The sequence below is a fragment of the Alligator sinensis genome, unplaced genomic scaffold, assembly GCF_000455745.1.
Source record: "Alligator sinensis unplaced genomic scaffold, ASM45574v1 scaffold917_1, whole genome shotgun sequence".
NCBI classification, from domain to species: domain Eukaryota; kingdom Metazoa; phylum Chordata; order Crocodylia; family Alligatoridae; genus Alligator; species Alligator sinensis.
Window position 1 is genome coordinate 1,207,881 of NW_005841988.1, and position 22,917 is coordinate 1,230,797.

At 39.2% G+C, this 22,917-nt stretch overlaps 1 protein-coding gene across 1 annotated transcript in view; it reads right to left on the reverse strand.

The window, feature by feature from the left end:
* CNTLN (centlein) overlaps positions 1-22,917 on the reverse strand; it is a 383,712-nt gene that overhangs the window by 43,873 nt on the left and 316,922 nt on the right. The window contains 5 exon segments of the mRNA XM_025201267.1: positions 4,757-4,942; positions 5,337-5,474; positions 7,146-7,272; positions 8,925-9,022; positions 14,807-14,998. Of these exon segments, the coding sequence (XP_025057052.1) occupies positions 4,757-4,942; positions 5,337-5,474; positions 7,146-7,272; positions 8,925-9,022; positions 14,807-14,998 (741 nt within the window).

Here is a 22,917-nt window from a genome sequence, read left to right on the forward strand (position 1 = left end):
GAAGGGGAGGCAGGCAGCTGGTGTGCTTTGTGCTCAGAGGCACAGCTGCAACTGCTGCCTATCATCCATTCCTCTCTGCTGCCTCTGCACCCTGCCATTCCCCCTCTGCAGCCTCTTCCCTCCCTATTTACTCCCCCCACCCCTCACAGAGCCTCTGCTCTCCTGCCTAACTAACCCTAGCTCTGTGCCATCAGGCTCTGTGCATGCTGCCCCATAGCCTAGCCCCATAGCAGTGGTGCACAGCCCATATGGTTGCTATGGGGGGGCTGGGGCCATGCAGTGTACCCCAGGCTAGAATGCAGACAGAACCTGCTAATGTGAAATAGAGGCTGGGGGGAAAGTGGGGAGTACAGGCTGGGGGGCGGCAGTGAGAGAGCAGAGGCTAGGGGGAAGGGAGACCCCAGGATGCATGGAGACAGGCAGTGGGTAGAGGGGGCCAAAGGGACAGGCACAAGCAGGGGTTAAGCTGCTTGACTCCCCATACCTCCTACCTCACCACTGCCTGTCCTCTTGCAGCAGTTAGAGGGATGAATTAAAGATGACTCCCCAATAATTAGATTCTATACATGGAAAAATTATAACAAATTAATAATTTTTCCATGTATAGAATCTAATTATTGAGGGGCTGTCTTCAATTCAGGGTCACTTAGATTAGAGAAAATATGGTAAATATGGCAAAAAGGTGGGTATAAATTACCCATAAATGTCCCATGTTAGAAAACTGTATATTTTCACCCAGCACACTATTAATATGGTGCAAGAACAGTCAATACGCTTCTGAATCATAGACAATGGCTGGTGCTGACATCAGCTTCAGATCATCCACATAACAAGCTAGCAGAAGAAGGCTAGCAAATGACATCTCTCGCTTTCACAACTAAGTTTTGAAAAAATAGGAGAAACACTTGTTACACAACCATAAGTCTTACAGCATTTGCTCACATGCCATAGGCCCCCAAATAAAACACAGGCCTTGTTTTGCAAGGCATAATGTAGAAAAGAAAGATTTTTCCAGAGTCATGGCCCACTGTATAACAGCCTAAATCTTCCAGGGAACACAGTGTCCAAGAAATGTGGCATCCTAGGAGATAGTTTAGGGAAAGGAAATAGGCAGCAGGAACTTCCTGATAAGGCTTTTCTGGGATGCAATACTACTTTTACTCTGTGTTTCCAGGAGGACTCACTTTGTAACACAAGGTTAGGCCCAGAACCTTGCAAAGTTGCAGTAAGACAGTTACTTCTTTACTATACATAGTTCTTAAATAAGCTCCTGTAATAAAATTTTGGTTTCACACCACAAGCCTTAACAAGATAATACCAGCAGCAAAATTGCTCTTCAGGAACAAGCTGCAGTGCTTGGCCAATAGGTACGGTTATGAGGGGGTTAACAAAGGGCTCTGCCCCTTCAGCTTTTTGAGCCAGCACAAATGGCAACTACCTTAGCAGCTACCTGGCATGCACAGGCTCCAGGCTTTGTTCTTTCCCGGTGAAGAAAACAGCTTCCCTACTTAATAAATGCACCCAATCTTGGGGGCTGAATTTTGGGGAAAAAGCGCGCATTAGATGTGAAAAAATACAGTATTTTTGTCAATAAGTTCTATCCACTTTTTGAAGTCATATACCTTTAACTCACATATTGTTTAAGGGTGGAATTTTCAAAACCGTTCATCCCTGGCATAACTAACCCACTAAAGTCAATGTGAAATTTGCAATTATTTTCAATAGGAGCAGAGTTAGGCCAAAGTCATATGTGTGCAAATCCCATCTAGAATGACCTGTTTTAACAATCCAGCAAGCTTGACTAATATTACATTCTACAGAACTTTCAAGATGAAACATACTACCTACAAACATTCCATTTAACTTACAATTTATTACAATCCACCACACAGTTATTTATAAATTATGGTACTATATATATGACAATCTACTACACATATCTATTTGTCTGCTCTATTGCAACAGTGTTTGACTACCACTGCCCTCTACTTGACAAAGTAACAGACCTGAACAAATGCGTCTGATTAGTGGCTCCACCCTATAGAGGCTTTGGGTCTCAATAGCCAATTGGGTAAAAGGGTAAGTATATACTTTAAATTTGTTCATACAAAAATGCATTATGATTCCTATTTATGAGTACTGAAGTTAGATTCTGTGGGCACTTTATAGATTTCATAGACATAAGGGCTGCAAGGGACCTCGGAAGATCATCGAGTCCAGCCCCCCGCCCAAAGGGCAGGAAGTCAGCTGGGGTCATAGGATCCCAGCAAGATAAGCATCCAGTTTCATCTTGAAGGTGTTCAATGAAGGCGCTTGAACCACCTCTGGTGGCAGGCTGTTCCAGACCTTCGGGGCTCGGACAGTAAAGAAATTCTTCCTTATGTCCAGCCTGAAACGATCTTGAAGTAGTTTGTGACCATTCGACCTCGTCATCCCTTGGGGCACTCTGGTGAACAAACGTTCCCCCAGATGATGGTGGTCACCCCTGATAAACTTGTAGGTGGCCATCAGATCACCCCTGAGCCTGCGCTTTTTCAGGCTAAAGAGCCCCAGGGCTCTCAGCCTGTCATCGTAGGGTCTGCTTCCCTGACCTCTGATCATGCGCGTGGCTCTTCTCTGGACTCTCTCAAGCTTCTCCACATCCTTTTTGAATTGTGGAGCCCAAAACTGGACACAGTACTCCAGCTGCAGCCTCACTAAGGCCGAGTACAAGGGGAGAATGACGTCCCAGGATCAGTGTCCACATCATTAATGAAGATGTTGAACAGTATGGGTCCAAGGACAGAGCCTTGGGGGACCCCACTGGTCACAGGACACCACGATGAGTGACTTCCATCGATTACTACCCTCTGGGTCCGACCCCGGAGCCAATTTTCCAGCCAGTGGATCGTGGAGGACCCAAGGCGACAATTGGCCAGTTTCTCCAAGAGGCGATCATGGGACACCAGATCGAAGGCTTTTTTGAAGTCAAGATATATGACATCAATCTCTTCTCCCTTGTCCAGGTGATAGGTCACCTGGTCGTAGAAGGAAATGAGATTGGTCAAGCAAGACCTACCCGCAACAAACCCGTGCTGGCTATCCCTTAAGATGTTGGCGTCGGCCAGTCCATTAAGGATGGCCTCTTTAATAAACTTTTCTAAGATCTTCCCCGGGATAGAAGTCAGGCTGATGGGCCTATAGTTAGCCGGATCCACTTTCCTCCCTTTCTTGAAGATAGGCACCACATTGGCCTTCTTCCAGTCTTCGGGCACTACACCAGAGCGCCAAGAGTTTTCAAAGATCCGTGCTAGAGGCTGGGCTATGATGCTCGCCCGCTCCTTGAGTACCCTGGGGTGAAGATTGTCAGGGCCAGCTGACTTGAAGGTATCCAGCTTCTCAAGATGTTCCTTCACAAAGTCAGCATTAATGGAGGGCAGGGGATCACCCTCACCCGGACTTCCCTGTCCCGTAGCGGGCATGGGCGTCCCATGGGACTGACGCAAAGTACCTATTTAATAGGTTGGCTTTTTCCTGGGCGTCAGTTGTCAGTTGCCCCATCTGGTTCAGCGGGGGTCCAATGTTGCCCCTGCTTTTCCTCCGGCTCCCCACATATCTGAAAAAGGACTTTTTATTGTCCTTGATGCTCAAAGCTAGCTGGAGTTCAGTTGCAGCCTTGGCTTTCCTGTGTCTGCTCCCTACAGGACCGGACCAGTGCAGAATAATCCTCCTTGGAGGTGACTCCCATCCTCCATCCTTTGTAGACCTTTCTTTTTAGCCTCAGGAGGTCTGCTAGGTCCCTGGAGAGCCAGGGAGGCTGCTGTGCCCTCTTGCTGCCTTTCCTCCGAGATGGAATAGACTTAGTTTGTGCATTGAGGATCGCTCCCTTGAGGAGCAACCACTCCTCTTGAACTCCCCTCTCCCTGTGGTCACGGTCCCTTAGGGCCTCACTGACAAGCCTCCTGAGCTTGTCAAAGTCGGCTTTCCTGAAGTCAAAGACTTGCGCGTTGCTGACCGACTTGCCAGCTTTTCGGTGGATGGTGAAGATGATCAGCTCGTGGTCACTGTCACCCAGCTTCCCATCGATCACTAGGTCGCCGACTAGGTCATCCCCTTTAGAAAAGTCTGACACAGATATTTGGTCTTTATATTGTAATCTATAAAATACTAACACAAAAGTTTGCTCAGCGAAGTCCAGTATTAATTGCTATACTTGGAACTACTGTCTACCAAACTGCATATACAAGCACATACTGTATGCTTGTCATGATACACCAATCTGTTGGCAAATGCCCAAAATGGCACATCATAAGCACAGAATACTGTACAAATTATTTTAAAAGGTTATTTAAATGTAGTAATACCAAAGTTCTCTATTTTATATTTACATGAAAATCTGTGTGCATTTGCCAAACTATGTAATCCATAGTAAAATATGCCTAAAGATGTAAAGAGTTAAAATATTTTTTCTACACTAATCTGACATAGAATTGTAACAGCATTTTCTCTTGGGCAGTTAACAACCTTAGTCTTACACAAAGGATGACCTTCCAATTCTTGAAAGCCTACAGTGAAGGAGGGAGTGATTGGGCCTCTCTCAAGTAATCTGTTTCTACCCATTTCACACTCCTGAAGAGGAATGATACTGGGCCAACAGGAGAGCTGCAGAGATTGCAGCAGACAACAGGGAACACAAAAATCTAAAAAGATTTGTTCTGCTACTTCCTGAGACTTCCTGTGATTAGATGAGCAATCAAAAGGGAATCAACATTCCAACCTTTACAAATGTGATGAATTCTTCCACTTTATCATTGGCCAGCAGTAGTTTCTTCTGCACTACTTCCAGAGCTTGGCCACTTTGCTTTGCCAAGCCATGGAGTTGCTGAGAAGCAGTAGTCTCAAGTTCAGTCATGGCACATTCAGCTTCAATTATTTTTCTTTCTAGATTTGTAAGCTTGAGATCCTGAAATATATCAATAGGAAAATGGCACTGGTACTGACACAGGCAGGGAACTATGAAGTAATTTTAGACTAAAAATACAAATAAATTAACATTATAGGGCATTCTATTATAAATACCATTCCACAGGAACCTCCAGACATTACATTCATGTTTAATGTCTGAATTATCAGCAATAATATGATACAGCTTCAGCCCAAGTAAATGAAATCACACACTGAAATATGTTACTATTATTCTGTTTAATATTCTTTTGCAAATATTTACAAATTTTAAATAGCTGACTTTGTAACTTTTCATTTGAAAAATAAATAAATAATGAACATGAAGTAGTCAAGGAAAAAATGGGCAATAAATACACTCTATATTAAAACTAGCCAAATTTTAACAAAAATACCTTTTTCCCCAACTCCTCTTTAGTTTTGCGATACATTTGTTCATACTGTGACTTCTCTTTTGTAGCTACATTAAGCCGTTGCTTTAATGAATCAATTGATGCTTTCTTGTTTGAACAATCTTCAGTCAGTGCCTTTACCTGAAATAAAAAGAATAACCACATTATCAGCTAAAGCAATTTGCTTTTTTAAATTAAAAATGTGCAAACAAAAACCAAAATAACAAATAAATGTATTTTTGCTTTTACTGTACAAATTGATGCTTCAGCTAAAACTTAGTTGAATTTTCAGCAATTACAATAGGAACATAGTATGTAGCAGGAACTGATCCAGCCAGAGATTAGTTTGTACACAATTTGGCTGCATGAAAACTGAGAGTCTAGACAGGTATGATGTATGAAAAAAGCTCTTAAATTTACTTCCTGGATTGTAGCTTTTAGACATATTTTGCTTATGAAACAAGCTAAGACACAATTTCAAATCTTTTTAAGCACAGGGGGAAAAAACATATGCTAATCAAAACTTAGCTGGGAAAATGGTAATTGTCTGTGATGTGGTACAGTCTCCTAGATAACTCATAATAACTTTGTCATATGTAGTGAGGACTGATTTAGGCTAAATCGGAATGAAAGAATATTCTGAGAAAATCATTCAGTTCTGATGACAGATGCTATTAATCACACAGCTCTACAGGTAATGTACAGTTATCAGGGAATTTCTTTGATCTTCAGTTAAAGATAATGTCAAATTTATCAGTTGATCCTCTATAAATAATTATCAAAGAAACACACAGGCTCTGCTCCTGTTCAAACTGAAAAATGGGATGCTAAAAATACTCAAAGAGCAATGCAGAAGAACAAATTACAGCATTGAATTCTCAACTGTTTTCTCTAAAAACAAAACCAGGTATTTATCTTGCTCCTTCCTCTCTTCTTTATTCCCCCCCACACCCCTCTGATTGAGGATTCCTTAATGACACCTTATCTCTGGCATAGAGGGTAAGAGAGTAGCTCTCTCTGGAGCTGACAAAGCTTAATGACTTCAAGCAGAGGCTACCGTATGAGCTGTGCAGCCAGCAGCCGCTTTCTAAGAGAATATAAGTACTTCTTCCTTGGCAAATAGTTTATTGCTATTTTGGGGTTATATACTCATCAAGACTAACCTGTCAGCTCCCTTTGTCAGGAATGAGGGGTCACATTGCAATACAGGATTTTGAAAGATACCATTAAAAAATGTTTTATCATACTGAATTTTTTCCTGTTTCCATGAATGCCACAATATACTAAGGAAATGAAATTTGGATAATGACTTTTAGCTTTACTTAAATACATAATCAAGATATGGAATAATAATAAAACTTGAATTTTGGATCATTGATAATACTGCAATACAAGCAATTAATTTAGGTGGTCTAAAATACTGCATTTAACCACAGTAGACAAAAAATCTACATAGGTACATTTTGTGCATCTGAATGTCACATAGAAAAATCCTTGTTTGATCTTCAATGCATTTTGTGTTGGAAAGTGCACAACATTCCCGCTAGATTACATGCATCAAATACCAACACTGAGTTTTTTAATGCTTTATAGTTACATATTTATACACTGAATTTGGTGAATTAAAGCAGTCATGACATTACAATTTTGTAAAAACTCAAATGGACAGTAATTACAAAACAGTAATTAAATTTATTCTATTCTTTAAATTGTAAATTTGCGCTGCAAATCTGGTGTGGTAGAATAATGTGTGCAATCCAAATAGAATCTTTTTTTTCTTTGGTTTAAATATGAGTAATAAAGAAGAGGTACCTTTTTCTCAAGAGTTTCAACTGCTTCCCTATCGAGTTTTTCATTTTCCTGGTTTGCTTTTAGCCGAGACCTCAAGTCTTCTATCAAGTGTCTTTTCATATTTAAGTCTCTCTCCATCCGAGAAATCCTGAAAATAAGAGGAAAAATTACATGAATCACAGCTCTTAATATCTAGTTACTTTAAACAATTAAATGTTTGAATGAAGTGAGCATTAATTTATTTCTAAAGCTTATTATCTAAATAAAAAACTATCGTTCAGGTAAATAGTTTTAAAGGTTTTAGTGAAAGTTGTTATAAAGGAATACAGTTGTTGAAAAAATGTAAACTAATGAATTAGGGAAAATTATTATTATGTGGTATATATTTTTCAATCATTTAAAAACAGGTGGAATTTCCATTTATGAAAGTCAATTGTTCATAGCAATAAAGGAAAAATGTTTCACTGGGATCTTTTCGGACTGGTCTGTAATTTTAAATTATTTCCTACAAAACACTCAAAATCAACACACACACATACACACACAACATTTTTCACAGAAGTATCTTAAAAAATAAAGCTTACACCTCCTCTGACATATTTTAAATGTTATGATAGAGGATTGTATGCCTTATGAAATGCTTCTCCAGCAGAAGAATAAATTAGTATTTTACACATATACACTGAGTAATTTATTAATATAAGCACATCACTATGCTACTTTTTCCCTATAAAACAAAATGAATAAGTGGTATTTTCAGGCATAAAGCAGTGTTGATATCACACAATGCTGTATAAAACCAGCAAGAGAACTGTGGTACAGTAAATGACTTCACATATTTTGCATTTGAATTGACGTATTAATATTATTGAGGTGATTAGGAGGAATACATCTGATAAGCAAATGCAGTATTTGCTATGTAAAAACAGTATGATAAGCAACCACAATATTTTTATTCTGATTTGAAATATAATAGTTGAAGCCTTCCCTAATTTTATCTTAATGTACTAATTAATAGAAAATATACACTACTAAAGTGTTTTAAAGAGTCCTTTACATTTGAAATGAGCAAACTGCATCAATACAGGAAATGTTTAATGTTTCTCTAAAAAAAAATAAAAAAATAAAAAAATAAAAAAAATTGTGTGGAGTTAGATTAATTTTTAAAATCATCTGGTCAGACATGAAAGTCATTAATGTTCTGATAGATTACATTTATATCCTAACATAAGTAAAGAACAATATTATATCTGCAGTTAGGAAAAAAAAGTCTCAATAGCATGTGTCAAGCCAATACACATGAATTCCAAACATAAAATAACCCTTAATCAATTCAAATCTAAACAAACACAACTGTCCTTTTGCCCTTTCTACACATGTAAGACTGGATATTTAATCCAGTTTAAGCATCTAAACCTTGACATGTCTCTTAGCCCCTAGGCAAAGAATTACTGTATTTGAAAGATTGCTTTCAGCAGTGCTGAGGCATTCATTTAGATTTACTTCAAGGATAACTTAAGTCAACTCTGGGGTCTGAATCCTGACTTTAGATATTCTTATTGAAATGCAGAAATGGTAGCCAGGTAATCACTCATCAGTTTACATAAAATGTGATCTTAGCATGTACTGCTCTGATTTTCTAAAAAAACCTGCGTAACAATAGGCAAGATTATGAAAAAGAGAGGAGGTAAAAAGAAAAGGTTCTCTTAACAAGTCTGGGCTGGAAACAGTTAATAGTGGAATAAGCTCTTATCTGCCACAGGGTGGCACCAAACACAATGAATAGAGGACAGAACATACTTTTCTTGTAGTTCCCACATCCGTTCTTCTTTCTCTTGTACTTCATTTTTCAAAGACTTAATGGTGGTTGACTGTTTAGTGATTTCATTATTTGCATTCTAGATGGAAAAAAAATTCTTAAAACATAAATAAAGTGGATTAAATATTATCTGAGGTATAACCAATAATGAATTTGTTTAAAATAAAAAGAGCTCATGGAATAAATTTAGTCTATTTTTTATTAATGTTATTAAAGAATAATTAGTATCTATGAGGTTGTACAAAAGAACATTCTTAGTTTTACATTTATCACAAGTCTTTCCCTTTGAAGGCAAACCCAAAACTAATTTCTTGCCTGACAATATCCATTAATTATGAATTTATGTTTTGCAGGGTACAAGTAGGATTTTTGTACCTCACAGAACTAGATTTCCCTCTGCAGGGAAATTTCATGGCAGTCAATAGGAGGCATGAGTAGGCAGGAGGGAAGTAAATATCTACCAGGTTCATCTTGTTAAGGGTTTGTTTTTTTTAAACTATACTCTCCCTACCAGGATGTGTATGGGCTCAACGTGGGGTCCAGATCCTTCAAATAATGGTTCCTTCTAATCCTTTTGATCAAGGATTTACAAGCACAAGGAGTCAGACTCCAAAAACATCTGGTGCTCTACTGTCCTTTGCAGCTGTTCCCTCTCCAAGGTGTATTACTCTTTTGGTTAGATTTCAATATAAAAATTTGTAGTTTGTGTAAGGGAAGTACCAGTCCTAAACACTTAACCATGTGTAATTTCAGTGAATGGATGTTCATCTCAGATGAGAGTAGAGGTGGTCAGTGTTATCTGTTTTCCCCTGCTCTATACAGTAAGAGATTTGCAAGCAGAAACCCCTTGTTGTGTGTGAATGCACAGGGGATGTTCTGGCCCAGGATTAGGTACAGATCAATTTAAGAAGTGGGCAGAAAAAGAAATAAATGTAAATATCCATCTGATTGAATGTTTAAATAAATGCATGTATTAAGAGCTGAAATTAAAAGAACTAGTACATAAGAACAAATTAGACTTTGAAACCCCTAAGCAAATGGCATAGTAAAAAAGTACATAGATGGAAAATGCACATGCAATATGTGTGTGTGTGTGTGTGTGTGTGTGGGTATGTACATTTTTGCAGATTCAGCCATTGTGTTGTGCTTTGGGAATTTACCCATCAAATCTATAACAGGGAGCAAATAGATCAGACAGGCAGTAAAGGTACTCGAGGACATTTTCCTTCTCAGTGAAGGTTTGTAATGCTCATTAACATTAAAGGGAATACCATGCACAACACTGTGCACCTAGAGGAGAACAGACTTTTGTGTGTACAGATAGGTGTAAAGTACTGTTTTAATACTATATACTGTCTCCTTCCTAAAACTATAGCTTCCCTCTCATTTTTCTTTTTAAACAGAAAATGTTGGCTACTCACTTTTTCAATAATGCTGCTTATTCTTTGCTCTCTGGAGTCTTCAATTTCTAATTATTTTAGTTTAACATTTTTTTAAAAGTAAAAATTAGAAAAACATAGCAGTAAGTCTAACCTGAAAGTAGAATATTTTAATTTTAAAAACTGTGGGTATATTTTTGTGTGCGCGCGCGCATATGCATACATGGTGGTAAATACAGGCATACTGTGAAGGATAAAGAATAATGCATAGATTTAAAACCAAAAAGAGAAGAGGAATATAATAATCATTTTTGTGTTGTGACAAAGATTGGTAGCATTTTGCCCGAGTAAGGACTGCAGGATTTTTCTTAATGAATTTGAGCCCCAGTGATTTATTACACAACGTGAAGCATTCTAATGTGGTTAAAGCATGCCTAGGATACCAACATTTCTGGGTTCAACATCTCACTAGATCCTGAAAAGGACAGATTTAACCAGAAAAATGTTAACAAGGTAAAAGGCAGCAGAATATTACTGAATTACCTTGCTTGACTTTCATTAGCCTGAAGCAGAATACCCAGTGATACGGGTTTACATCTTAGACATGAACATAAATCTTTGTGTGGCAAGTTGGCCTCTGCACATTATTAGAAACTAAGTAAAGCTTTTTATAATGGCTATACAAGTATTACCCAGAAAGGAATGGTCTTTTCCTGTGCAAAGAAGCCACAGTGGGTGACATGGAAGGGGAAGGAATTTCTTTTTCCAGGCAGACTTGGGTAAAGACAGTTAGGAGAGGCAGGAGGGGATCTTATTTCCAACTAGCCCTGGCAACAAGGATCTGCTAGAGGAACCAAGGTTCTCTGGGTGGAAACCCTGGGTCTTTGTATTTTTTCTGTCACCTTTGTTACATCCTTCTGCATGTAGGCAGCACAGCACCAGTACATGCTGCCAGGTTATGTTAGACAAATACTTATTTGTTAAACAAAGAGAGCTGATCTAGTACAAAGGGGGCTCGGTAGAAAAGGATTTTTGTGTTTGGGACTATTTCCTGTGTGTCCCGCCAGAGGTAGAATGTCTGCCCGTGAGGTACTCGAAAAATGGAAATGCAGCACAGAAAGGGTCGAGCCTTTTTTCTGAGGTAGAATATGGAAATCCATATACAAGGGTTCTGACAGATCATGTGGATTCCAGGTATAAATTCTTTATACCCAATTTAAACTTTTATATTTAGAATGTTTAACCCTCTTCCAGGGGCTTGAGATATCTGAGCAAAATGGGACACAAAGTATGTTTAAGAAGCTGTATTTGTATTTATAATTAGCAACAGGGCATCCACTTGGAAATGCTTTTAAGAGCATGCTTTTCTTATAGATATTTTGTTGCCATTCAAAAGAAACAAGATACTTGTACCAAAAGCCAAAGTTACCATATTATCAAATGTCCCAAATATCAGCCAAACCTTAGACAGGATACTGCAACTCTATTATACTTCAAAGAGAGTTTGCTTGAATCAGAATCAAGTAGAAACTGAGTAACTCTGGGTTGGTATCATAAGTGTTCATCATAAATCTTAAGCAAATTGTTTGCACTCAATTTGCTCAACAGCAAGTTCTGATACATTTAAAGTTTTAGACCAAATCTTTTACTCTTTATCTTTTGGAAAGCAACTGAGGCTTCTAGGAGTTTGAGACTACCGTAAGCAGAGTAGTGTGGAATACATGGAAAGAGAGCCCCAGTTTTGGGCAGATGAGCGAAGGGATGGCACAAAAGTCAGAGAAGAGGAAAAACAAGTGGCAACCACTAAGATATGAATGAGCAGGGAAAAGCTGGGACAAGCAGGAGGCATGGTTCTGGCTCCTAAGAGGCGTCAGACTGGCTATATAACAGATGTATAGACTTTTTGAGGGTGACACCTAAGGGTTAAACAAAAGTCTAAGAAGTGGGGGATGAAATTACAGGGACACAGCAATAAGAGACCAAGACAAGTCACATGTCCTGGAAGAGGAGGGGCAGGGAGGGGACTCAAGTCAAAGGTCAAATGTTGAGAAAGGCAGGTTCTGGTTAATACCACCAGGGCACTGTGGGATGGGTCTATCTAGCAAGTACATTTTAAATTAGGTCACACAGCATGCTGGCCAGTTAAAATCTGCATCCCAACCTCTTCCTTGTTTGAAAAGTTACATATTTAGTCAAAGGCTGTTCAGCATCCTACTTCCAGAAGAGGCCTTTATACTTGGTTGGGAAGTAGAAGGAAGTCTGAGTGAGGCTCTGCCTGCAAGAAAAGCATGCAAGTTTTTAACTATTTTTTGGATAACAGTTAGGGGGTCACATATCTTTTCACTTTACACAGGCAGAGCTGTATACCCAAACAGATCTTCACTCTGGTCCTGCCATACCTCTCCTTCTGGCAGCAAGAGGTCCAGCTGGGTAAGGGGTTGACTAGAGGGAGGCAAGGAGGCAATTTGGAGGGTCTGGGTAGAATGGGGGAGTAGACTTCCAACACCTTAATTTCACCTAAAATAAGGCTGACAGGATTTCTATGCAGTGCTATAGGCAGAAGAAGCTCTGTGGTACCCAACCCAAACCAAAATCCCAATCTTGACCTTAACTCTTATCCTCATTGTCTCATCTCTCAGGTCCTTGAAATTCCCTGAAATTCATCACATTATAGATAGACAGAGATGTGCCATCAAGTTCAGTTTTCACTCAGCGTACAGGAGCAACTCTTCATTAGGAACAAGGATGTTGTTTCCTTGAAAATACTTTCAGCAATACAGTAGAAAAGAAACAAAAGAATGTTCTGTCATGGAAAGAAAACTGTCCCTAGATACAATATTATGTTTGCCATTATACATCAATAGATCAGAAAAATATTCTTCTGCCACAGGTGAATACAAATAACTATTTTAAGATCCCACATCCTTAACAATATATGTATGTACAACTAAATATAACATTTTAAAATAAAGTGTTTGAAAAGCATTCCCTGCTCCGTTGCTTATCTGCTACGACTCAACTCTAAAGTTCTATGTTTTTCTACAAGGGATCAAGAAACTTAGCTTTTTTTTTGGTGCAGGTATCATCAAAAGATACAAGGGAAAGCTCTAAATTCAGAACCTTCCAGGTAAAAAGCCTTGAATGTAACAAATTTATTTGCAATTATTACATCTCTATATGTAATATAAAACATTTACATCATATAGGTAGTTTACACTGCAAATATATGGCCACATTCTCAAGCCTTCTATAAGTTTTGGGTTTTTTTTAAACTCAGACCTTGTTCAGGTAAAGCTTCCATTAAAATCAATGAAACGTTGGCCTGACTTTAATACTGAACAAGGATTTGGCTCACAGACAAAATATTTTAAATCATCAGTGTACTGTTAAAGGTTAGGTGCAACTACCCTTCATTTGAGACAGTCTAAAACAACAGTTAAGCTCCTGTTTTGTGGTTTGTGTCTGTGGAAGTGACAGAAAGGACAGCTGCTGAGCAGCAAGGAACCAAGGAAGCACTAGACACAGCTGGAACATGCAGTAAGAGCATAGCTCTGAAAAAGGTGTTTTTTGGCAGAGCGCTACCTGAGCAATGCTCGGAATTATAAGCTAAGACACTGCCGTTCCTGCTTTGCTCGCTGAAATTTAAATTTGCAAATAGAAAAGGACTGCATCAGACATGCACCTATCATCAACTTCTGTCAGAAACAATTGCTAGGAGCTTAATTTTTTAATAACTGCTTTGATTAAAAAACAAGTAACAATTCCAAAACTGAATTCTTAATAGTTTCTTATGCCAAAAAAACTTACAATTTAAATACAGATTCTACTAATCATTGGGTTGTCAAAACTTTTTTTTTAAACATTTTTTAAACATTTAATTCATGTTTAGTATGAAGTATTGAAAACTGATTTAATATCTGATATTGGTCTTCCATACATTTGGTGCCAGCTATTTCTATTCAATAACATACAGTCCCTATATGAGCAGATGATACTGATTTTGGTCTAAAGTTTTCATAGTTTCTACATGAAAAATGGTAAATCTGGAACAGTGGGAATTCATACTTTCGTCACGACATGCAGACATGATGATACAAAACAAAAAGAGTAACATGAGTGATAAAACCAGTACACCTCTATCTTAATGCTAATCACAAGTCACTACTGCTCAATGCCTTCACACAGGAAGCTTGGAATCATCATATAACTCCACAGTACTCTTAACAAGATGATTTGCAATTGACTGTAGTCCATAGTTTTTTCATCTGGCCACCTCAGCCTGTAAAATGTATTTAACCTCAAGTTTCACTCATCTGTTTTTGATGATATATTTACCACTTAAGAACAAATATTACCTGGCACCCTACGCTGCTAGTTATTGGATAAACAATATAAAATATATCTTTTCATATCTCTGTGACAGCTTTGGAAATACAAAAAAAATAAAAGTTATCCCGGTAGATGGATCACATCTGTTCTCTCACCTTTAGTTTACAGTGTAGCTGCTTCATCTCCAAATCTATATTCTTTGAAGGAGTTGTTGGTGTGGCTTCAGTCTCATTAGAAGTCACAGGAGATGGATCTTCCCTTAGCTTCATAGCTTGGGACACATGCTCTAATTTTCCTTTTAAATCTTCTCTCTCTTGTTGCAACTTGGCCAGATCAGAGGTCAATGTCTGTTTCCAAGTACAAGTAACAACAATCAGTTACATTCAAGAAGTGTCTCTGATCAATCATAACAAGATATATGCGTCTATGGGTTAGCATTAGAAAAGAAACAATACACATGTACATTGTCTGTATTCTACATTACATATTGGTTGATTGAAATCATTTGTTGAGAGGACTCAAGGGGAGGGAATCAAATCTGGCGGTAAAGAGAAATAACTGAACACAAAAAGGCTTGAACTTTTAAAAAGGCACTCACGAAACCTAAAAAGTTTGATTGCCTGTGTTGAGAATTGTCCCATGGCAGGAAAAAAAAATCTTATTATAGAGAGTTGTAAAAGAATAGCAGTATAATAGTGGTAACTGTTAAAAAAGATGTTTTCCTTAGGGCTGTCTCTGATTCTACACTTATTTTCTGCACTAAGTATCAGGAAATACCATGGTATCTCAGATACCACTGTGCAGTGAAAGGTGGTTAAATGTCAGTTCTGTTTTAATGGTGAACACTGCAAGTTTACTTGAATGCTCTGTTGACAACTTCTGTAAAACATACATCCTTTTCTTGGCTTTTGTTTTGATATTTGTAGGGCTTGTAGAGGTTAAAGCAAAATGGACCAGCTGCACTAAATAACTTCTGGTTGGCTGGTCTTTATTCATGTTGTGTAATTCCTTCTCTTTCACATATATGCACCATAGCCAGAGAACCACATATTCCATAACCTTGACTCTAGGGCTGATGTACTTAACTGGTAAAAACCAAGCTGGAGCAGGACAGGATAACAGATGTTAGTTGTTTATTCCACTGGGTAGGTCTTACCACCCTACACTGCAGCCAAAATGCTTCTCATTTAGCAACATAAATGTTAAGTCCAATTAGCAGACGAGGCTTGTTAGGGATTTAATTCAAATAAATAACATGCAAACAAACTATCTAAGTCTTATTGCACTTGATTGACAACTGACAAAGGCCATTTAATCAGTGAAGCAGTATATGAAAATGGTCCTTAAAGACATAATTTTAAAAATAAAATATTTGCTTTAATGCTCCTATTGTAAAGAATACGCAGTGAACATTATTTTGCAAAAAGGTAGCTGAAATAATCTTTATGCCAGTGGTCATCTTTCACCAGTCTGTAGTCAGCAGAAAGCCATCAGGCTTTAATGGCCTAACAACTCTCTGGCTCCTTAAGAGGGTAACTACAGCACTATTTTATTATTCCAAAGAAGTTTATAATATGGTAGTTTAACATAAGGAACAATTAGACAAAATTGTATTGAAATCTCTCAGAGGGGGGAAAAATCTTCCTCTGTGAAGAATCCCAATTAGAAATCAGAAGAGATATTACAGATTTAAAATGGCTAAATGTATAGTTAATTACATGATGTCAGATAAAAGAAATTAGTAAAAGTAAATAGAATATATTGGTAACATTTCAAGAGAGAGTAATATTTAGATTAAAAGAAGAATTTTATATTGTTCAGAAGTTGTTTGCAAAATTCAGTGATTCTTAAAATATAAACAAATGCATACATGTCAACACACATATTTAAATCATCTGAGAGTTTATGAAAGAAAATACAACCAGGGAAAACAACTCACTTTCACAGACATTTTTGTGTCCATTGCAGACAGCATGGGGAAGCTTGAAAATTTTCAGTAATATTAAACATTATTTATGGACACAACATAATACATTCTACTTTTCCAACTAAATACTAATATCACGGCTTAGATACTCTGGAGGAATTCCACAGATCATGGCCATGCTATATGTGAGTGCATACATGTTACTAGCATTTGGATAAAAGGGCTAATAATTCCATGCCTTTCCAAGTTTGCTTTAATTTCATTATTAAACAGAAGAACAATGATATTGATGTATCTTTTGACTGGATGGATTTTAATCGTTTTAAACTATTCTAATCTCTCACTTCTTCAAATGAACACAATGTAGGAGAAAGACTCAACAGCAAAGGATACTTAAAAAATGTGCAGTAGCAGTGTGGAGTAACTACAAATGTTGGGTTAATATATCTAGCAAAAGCAACACTTTCATATGCAAAATGTCATTGCTCAGTGTTTCTATTTGTAAAGTATTCATAAAAATGTGAAATGTTGCCAACTTTCTGGTTGCTCAGGCAAGAATTCTACAGTTAGTATTTCTACTCTTAAAACTGTCTTTCTCTCTTGTGAATAGAATCAATATCTCTCTATTGACAGGGAATTAAAAAAATACAGCTAAAATGAAGTAAAATGAAATGCCACCACCTAAAAATATGAAAAAATATATACATACATCAGAAAGTAAAAGTAATTGTACTCTAGCCTTAGCATATGATCATATATAATTTTTAGAGACAAGAGAAATACAAGCATCTAAGCTTCAAAGCCCCAAAGAAAGTGTTTCTTATACAACCCCTATATGTCCTTGAAAATCTGGTACTTCGGACATGTAAACGAAATAAAAACTCTGACAACTTGATGTTCCATTTCTAAGCTGGACCAGAAACTGTGAAAGAACTCCCAAAAGTTCTGAAATGTAGAAGTTGTTAGTCATTTATCTAATAGCAACTTTTCTGAATTTTTAGCAAGTACCACCAGATCACTCATTTATAAACTATTTTCAGGCAAATGCAGTTATCAGCAGCCTACGTGCTGTTTCAACAAATGTCAAGTAAATGAAGGTAATATAGAGGACTTTTTACCAGTGCTTTAGCTAGTTGTTAGACTTCAGTAGCCTTTAGAGACCATTAGGTACCCTTTGGCTAATTGGCCAATGGTAGATTAATCCTCTTTTTATTCTAGAAGTACTATTTTAACACGCCTTGCACTCTGTCAGTGTAGTATCTGAATGACAAAATAATATTGTGCATGAATAATAAGCAGAAAAGTTAAATTAACATTTCATGTTTCACATGCCATACCTGTGTGTCAAGGATAAACCCCCCCTCTTTTTAAGCCACTGACATTCAACTTTTTTAAACAACCTGATGTTGACATCTTATTGAGGTGAATCTTCCTAATTATTGCTAATTGCCTATCAAGAAAAAAATATCTTTCCTTGAAGTGCAGTTGTCTAGTATAGATGAACACAGGTCCAGTGTGCATAGTAAAGACAGGCATGACACTTGAGGTGTGCTACATTATTATGAGGTCATACTAAATATGGTTTGCAATTAACAAAGCAGTTTTTAAGGCTGTTTAACACACTGAAAATGCCAATCTCTCATGAAATGTTTAAATTACATCCCAGCAGAGGAATACAGCTATAGGCTTAAGGATGCAGATAAAGCTCTCTTCAAAGGTATTTTATTAAAGAAAAAATATTTGTCCAATTGGCAGTCTCTCTGGTAATATAGCTTCAGTTTATACGTTCTCTGAAGCATCTTGTACACTGATGATTACAGAATAGCTCTTCTATATATACAAAAAATATTTGGGTGACTATTGGCAAATATTGTTATGATGATTAACAAACACAACCCTTTTCAATTATTTGCACGCTTGACAGTACCTTTAAACAAGTTGAATACAAGTGGTAATCTTGTTCTAACTACTTTGAAAAAGCAGGTGTTTTACCTGAATTTTTGTTATATGGATTTGTTATTACATCAAAACATTTTCAATAGAAACCCAAACACATCAAGCAACGTGCAATTAAAAAACCCTTGGTATTTGAGTGTTAGAAGGTAAAAATGTTTCTTTACTGAATTGGAAAAAACTGTAGAATTCTTGCATTTTAAGATCCACGTGATCTATTCCTTATAAAATATTATTCCATCAAACAATTCAAGACTAAAACAAAGCCTGAAGCAATGCTCAACTACTGAAAAAAGTTAAAAGCCTAATATATATTGGGCTCAATATTTCATGCTGTACTCACAGAAATCTATAAAAAAGAGGCTAGTTTGAGTAAGGATTGTATAGTCAAACAAGAATTATTTTATAAATTAAGGGAAATGAGAGGAATATTGAAATAACACGAACTATAGACAGTATTTTCAGATGTTATGGAGCATTACTGAACAATACAATCTTTCAGGACAGTGGCCTGCTCAAGATATCTGTACCAGAGTTGTCGATTTTGATTAGCAGGAATTCATAGACCTTTGCTTTGATTTTAAGTTATGTCCCCATCATGGAATTACAGTTGGTATATCCAAGAGTCCGGTTCTTTAAAACACTGCACTGAGATGCCCTTCATCCATGCAGATTCCAATACCAGATTGGAGCCTTAACCACATACCTAACTTTACTACCTAAGTAGTCCACTGGTCAGGCCACCCCTACAATCTCAAATGTTCCAGGGGCTTCCAGCAGACACCCTGTGATTGTAGTAATGCCCTATAACCTGGCCCGGAAATTTCCGGTGTCCTCTACTTGTAACACCAAGATTGTAGCCGTGCCTCACCTGCTCCTGATGTTTCCAGAGGCATCACCTCTGGAACTAACTTGGATGCTCAGTGCCCTCCCCCCCAGTGCCCTAGTACTCCAGAACTCTGAAGCTATGGGCCAAAAGAGCCTTGCAGCATGCCAGGTGCCCTTGGTCCACATCCAAATGAACACAGACTTTTGTTTCCCCAGGGGAAAGCATTAGCGGCTCACCCTGTGCCACTGCTACTTGTCCCTGGGGAATGCCTGTTCCACACACGTTCTGGCACACAGTAGATTACCCCAGGTGGGTTAGGGGAGGCAGCCTCCACCAGCCTTACTTCGGGTCTTGGGGGCCAGTGAAGCTGCAGCCACGGCACTCCTACAGCTGGGAGCCTGGATGACAGCTGGAGTATGGCTCCGGCTGGCCGGGCTCCAGTTTTGGGCAGCACACGCTGCTGCCACATGCACCGCCCCACCTTTTTTCCATGTGTTTTTTTTTGACCCTGGGATTTTCAAGGATCAGCCTCTCCCGCCCCCCCCCAAGCTGCAAGGTAACAGCATGGAGGACACCTGAATGTGCAGTGTGTGGTTCCACAGATGGGGCTGCTGTACCACATACCATATGGCAACACTTGTCTGGATCTGGCCCTTGAGATCAATGGGACTATCCAAATCAATGTAGTCATGCATGTGCTAAAAGATTTGCAGGACTCAGATGGTAGAACTTTAAATGGTATGTGCCAGGTCTGTCCAACCAGCATCCCTGAGACACATGTGTACTGTGGGACTGTTAAGTTGTGGCCCCTGTGCTCCTAATTGGCCACTGCTATCCCCATGACTCTGACTGCAACAGCAGCTGGGGGCTCTGGGATCTCCCTTCTTTGTCCAGGCAGTGCAGCCTGGGGAACTGGGGGTGAGTCCAGGGCTGCACAGGGACATAGTGCAGGAATGGGCAGACTTGTGGGCACACATTGCAACAGTGAGGGGGACACCCGGGCAGTAAAGAAGTGGGAAGGAGTGTCTGCATGGCATGCAGTCCAGGAAGCCCATGGCTTACCCTAGTGTGGCCTGCAGGGCATTTGGTCCACTTAAAAGTTAGACCCCCTTGGTATTCTGTAGGTTAGCTGCAGATGGATGATGACATAATTGTGGTGTCCTAGGTGGACCCTAGATTAAAATCCTTAACTACTCCAGGAGGCAATTACATACCTGATGAAAATGACATTTTACAGTTTAATGCATATATTTGTAATTTATGTAATAAACAAAGTCCTTACTACCATGTAGCCTCAACATTATAAATCAGATCTATTTTATTTACTTAAATAGATCAGATGTTTTTCCCCAATCAGCATAGGGAGAAAAAGCCCCTCATCTTACTTTTGCATATAAGCAAACATCACTAAGTACATTACCTATTATTAAACTGGTGCCAAAAGCAGCATGTGTTCAGTAACTGAAACCAATCATGAAGTTGATTAAATGAAGTCAACACTGAGCATGATTATAAAATACATGGCCCATATGGGGCAACTATAATACTATAAAGATAGATTAGTGCAGCCTATCCATATAAAATATATGGAGTGCCCATTGAGTGCAATCCCCCTCAGCACTGACTCTTTTTAAGTCATGGTGAGCCACTACACTAAATACGTTTCAAATGCCTCTTCACTCCCTCAGCTGAGGTTCACCTTCCTTTCTCATCTCTAATGAATCCTGTTTTTTTAAACCAGCCTTAAATGTTTCACAAACATGCCCAAACAGGGCTTCAAATGGTTCACCCAGAAACACTCTGTCACCTCCTGTCTCAGCCTGTCACATATGATTAAGGTGGCCCCACCCTTCATGAGGTGGAGCTGGACCAGGCTGCCCGACACCTTATTGTATATACATTTTTGGAGCACCCCAGGACTTGTGACAAGAACACCTGGTTCCAGTCATAAGTAGGGGTCTAATTAACATATGCATCCTTTGTGGTGAGTATCTGGAGTACACGTATATATTAAGCAATGCTGAGCTGTGGGGTCACCATAGCTTAAACACTGTTGTGTCTGCTGGGCCCATCCCAGTGAACTATATGGTAAGTCATAAGCCTTTTGGCTTTGGATTAATATGATGTGCAGTTTGTACTGTATATACTTACCTGGCAGGGGAAATATCATGACCACTAATGCAGTTTTCTTACTTGCAGGGGAAGACCACTTTCTTGGCAGGAGTAGTATCTTGACTGAGATAATGTATAGCTAACCTCCCACTTTCTCTTCCAGTGGGAAGATCTTGGCTTTATGCCCTTCTTATGGAAATAGGAGACTCTTTTCTAGCTTGCTACTGCAGCCATATGGCTGAGGGCAAGTGAAACTCAGGGGCATCCAAAGCCCCAAACTCTGGGTTTGGGCCTGCACATAGGATGCCCGCCAAATGATTTAGAAGCATCTGAAGCCCCAGGCAGGGGTGGAGGATGTTTGCTGGTAGTAGAGCCACATATGGTTCTTGAATGACTCATGGATGTGGAATTGATTTAGCTGATTTGACTTGGGACACAAAAATTTTTCCTTAAAAAAAGTTTGTACTGTATATAAATAAGTACAAAAGTGCTGCTTAAAAGTATGTTTATGGAGTACCTGTGCTAAAACTTGTAGTAATTTCAAAAGAGGTCAACTGCATCAATTCTGGATGAGCTAAATCTATGAGTACCTGTTGTAACATCCCTATATGCAAGTTAGTATAGTCATGCTTATTTCAAAGTCACTGTTTTCAAATTTGCCCCTGATTTTCATGTGCTCAGAGAAGGCAGGGTCTGACAGGAAGGAAGGGGCTACGGTGGAAAAAAATTGGGGAGGGCAGAAGTAAAGGGGCTATCTGACCTCCAGATTTTTTTTCCCCTGCTGTAGCAGTGGGAAGGGAACAAATTCAAAGCAAACCAACAGTAATTTGATTCTACACCTGGAAAATTATACAATGGATTCCTCTTATTTGAATCACTTTGGGAAATGGTGATTTGATTCTATTAACCAGCTGATTCCATTAAAAGGAGACCTGTTTTTTTAAGAACACAGATACTCACTCCTCTCCCACAGCCCCCTGGCTCTGCTTGTGCCTCTCACTCCCTCCCCCCACAGCTCCCCCAGACCTGCTGGTGCCACCTCAACCACAGCCCTCTGGACCCCATCCCTGCCAGAGGAGCCACCAGCTGCCAGGGCTATGGGACCAGGGACCCAGGTCCACAGCCCCCTTCCCCCAGCAGGAGGCAGTGGCTGCAGCAGCGGAGAGGAGCCCAGCTCCCCACCTGCTGCTGCCTTCTGCGGGCTTGGGCATGGGGGGTGGGGCCAGCTCCCCAGCATGGCATGCACTCCTAGAGAGGCGGTGGGGGGGACCCACACCCCCCAGGTCTGTGCTTGCAGGGGAAGTGGAAACAGGTGGGGGAACTGAGGGCAGTGGCATGGGGTTGCACCCCTCAAAGCTGCCATGCAGGCAGGGGGTGCATTGCCTAAGAGCCTAGCTTCCGCCCCCCCCTACTCCCCGGATGAGCCGCCAGTGGCCCCGTCTCCC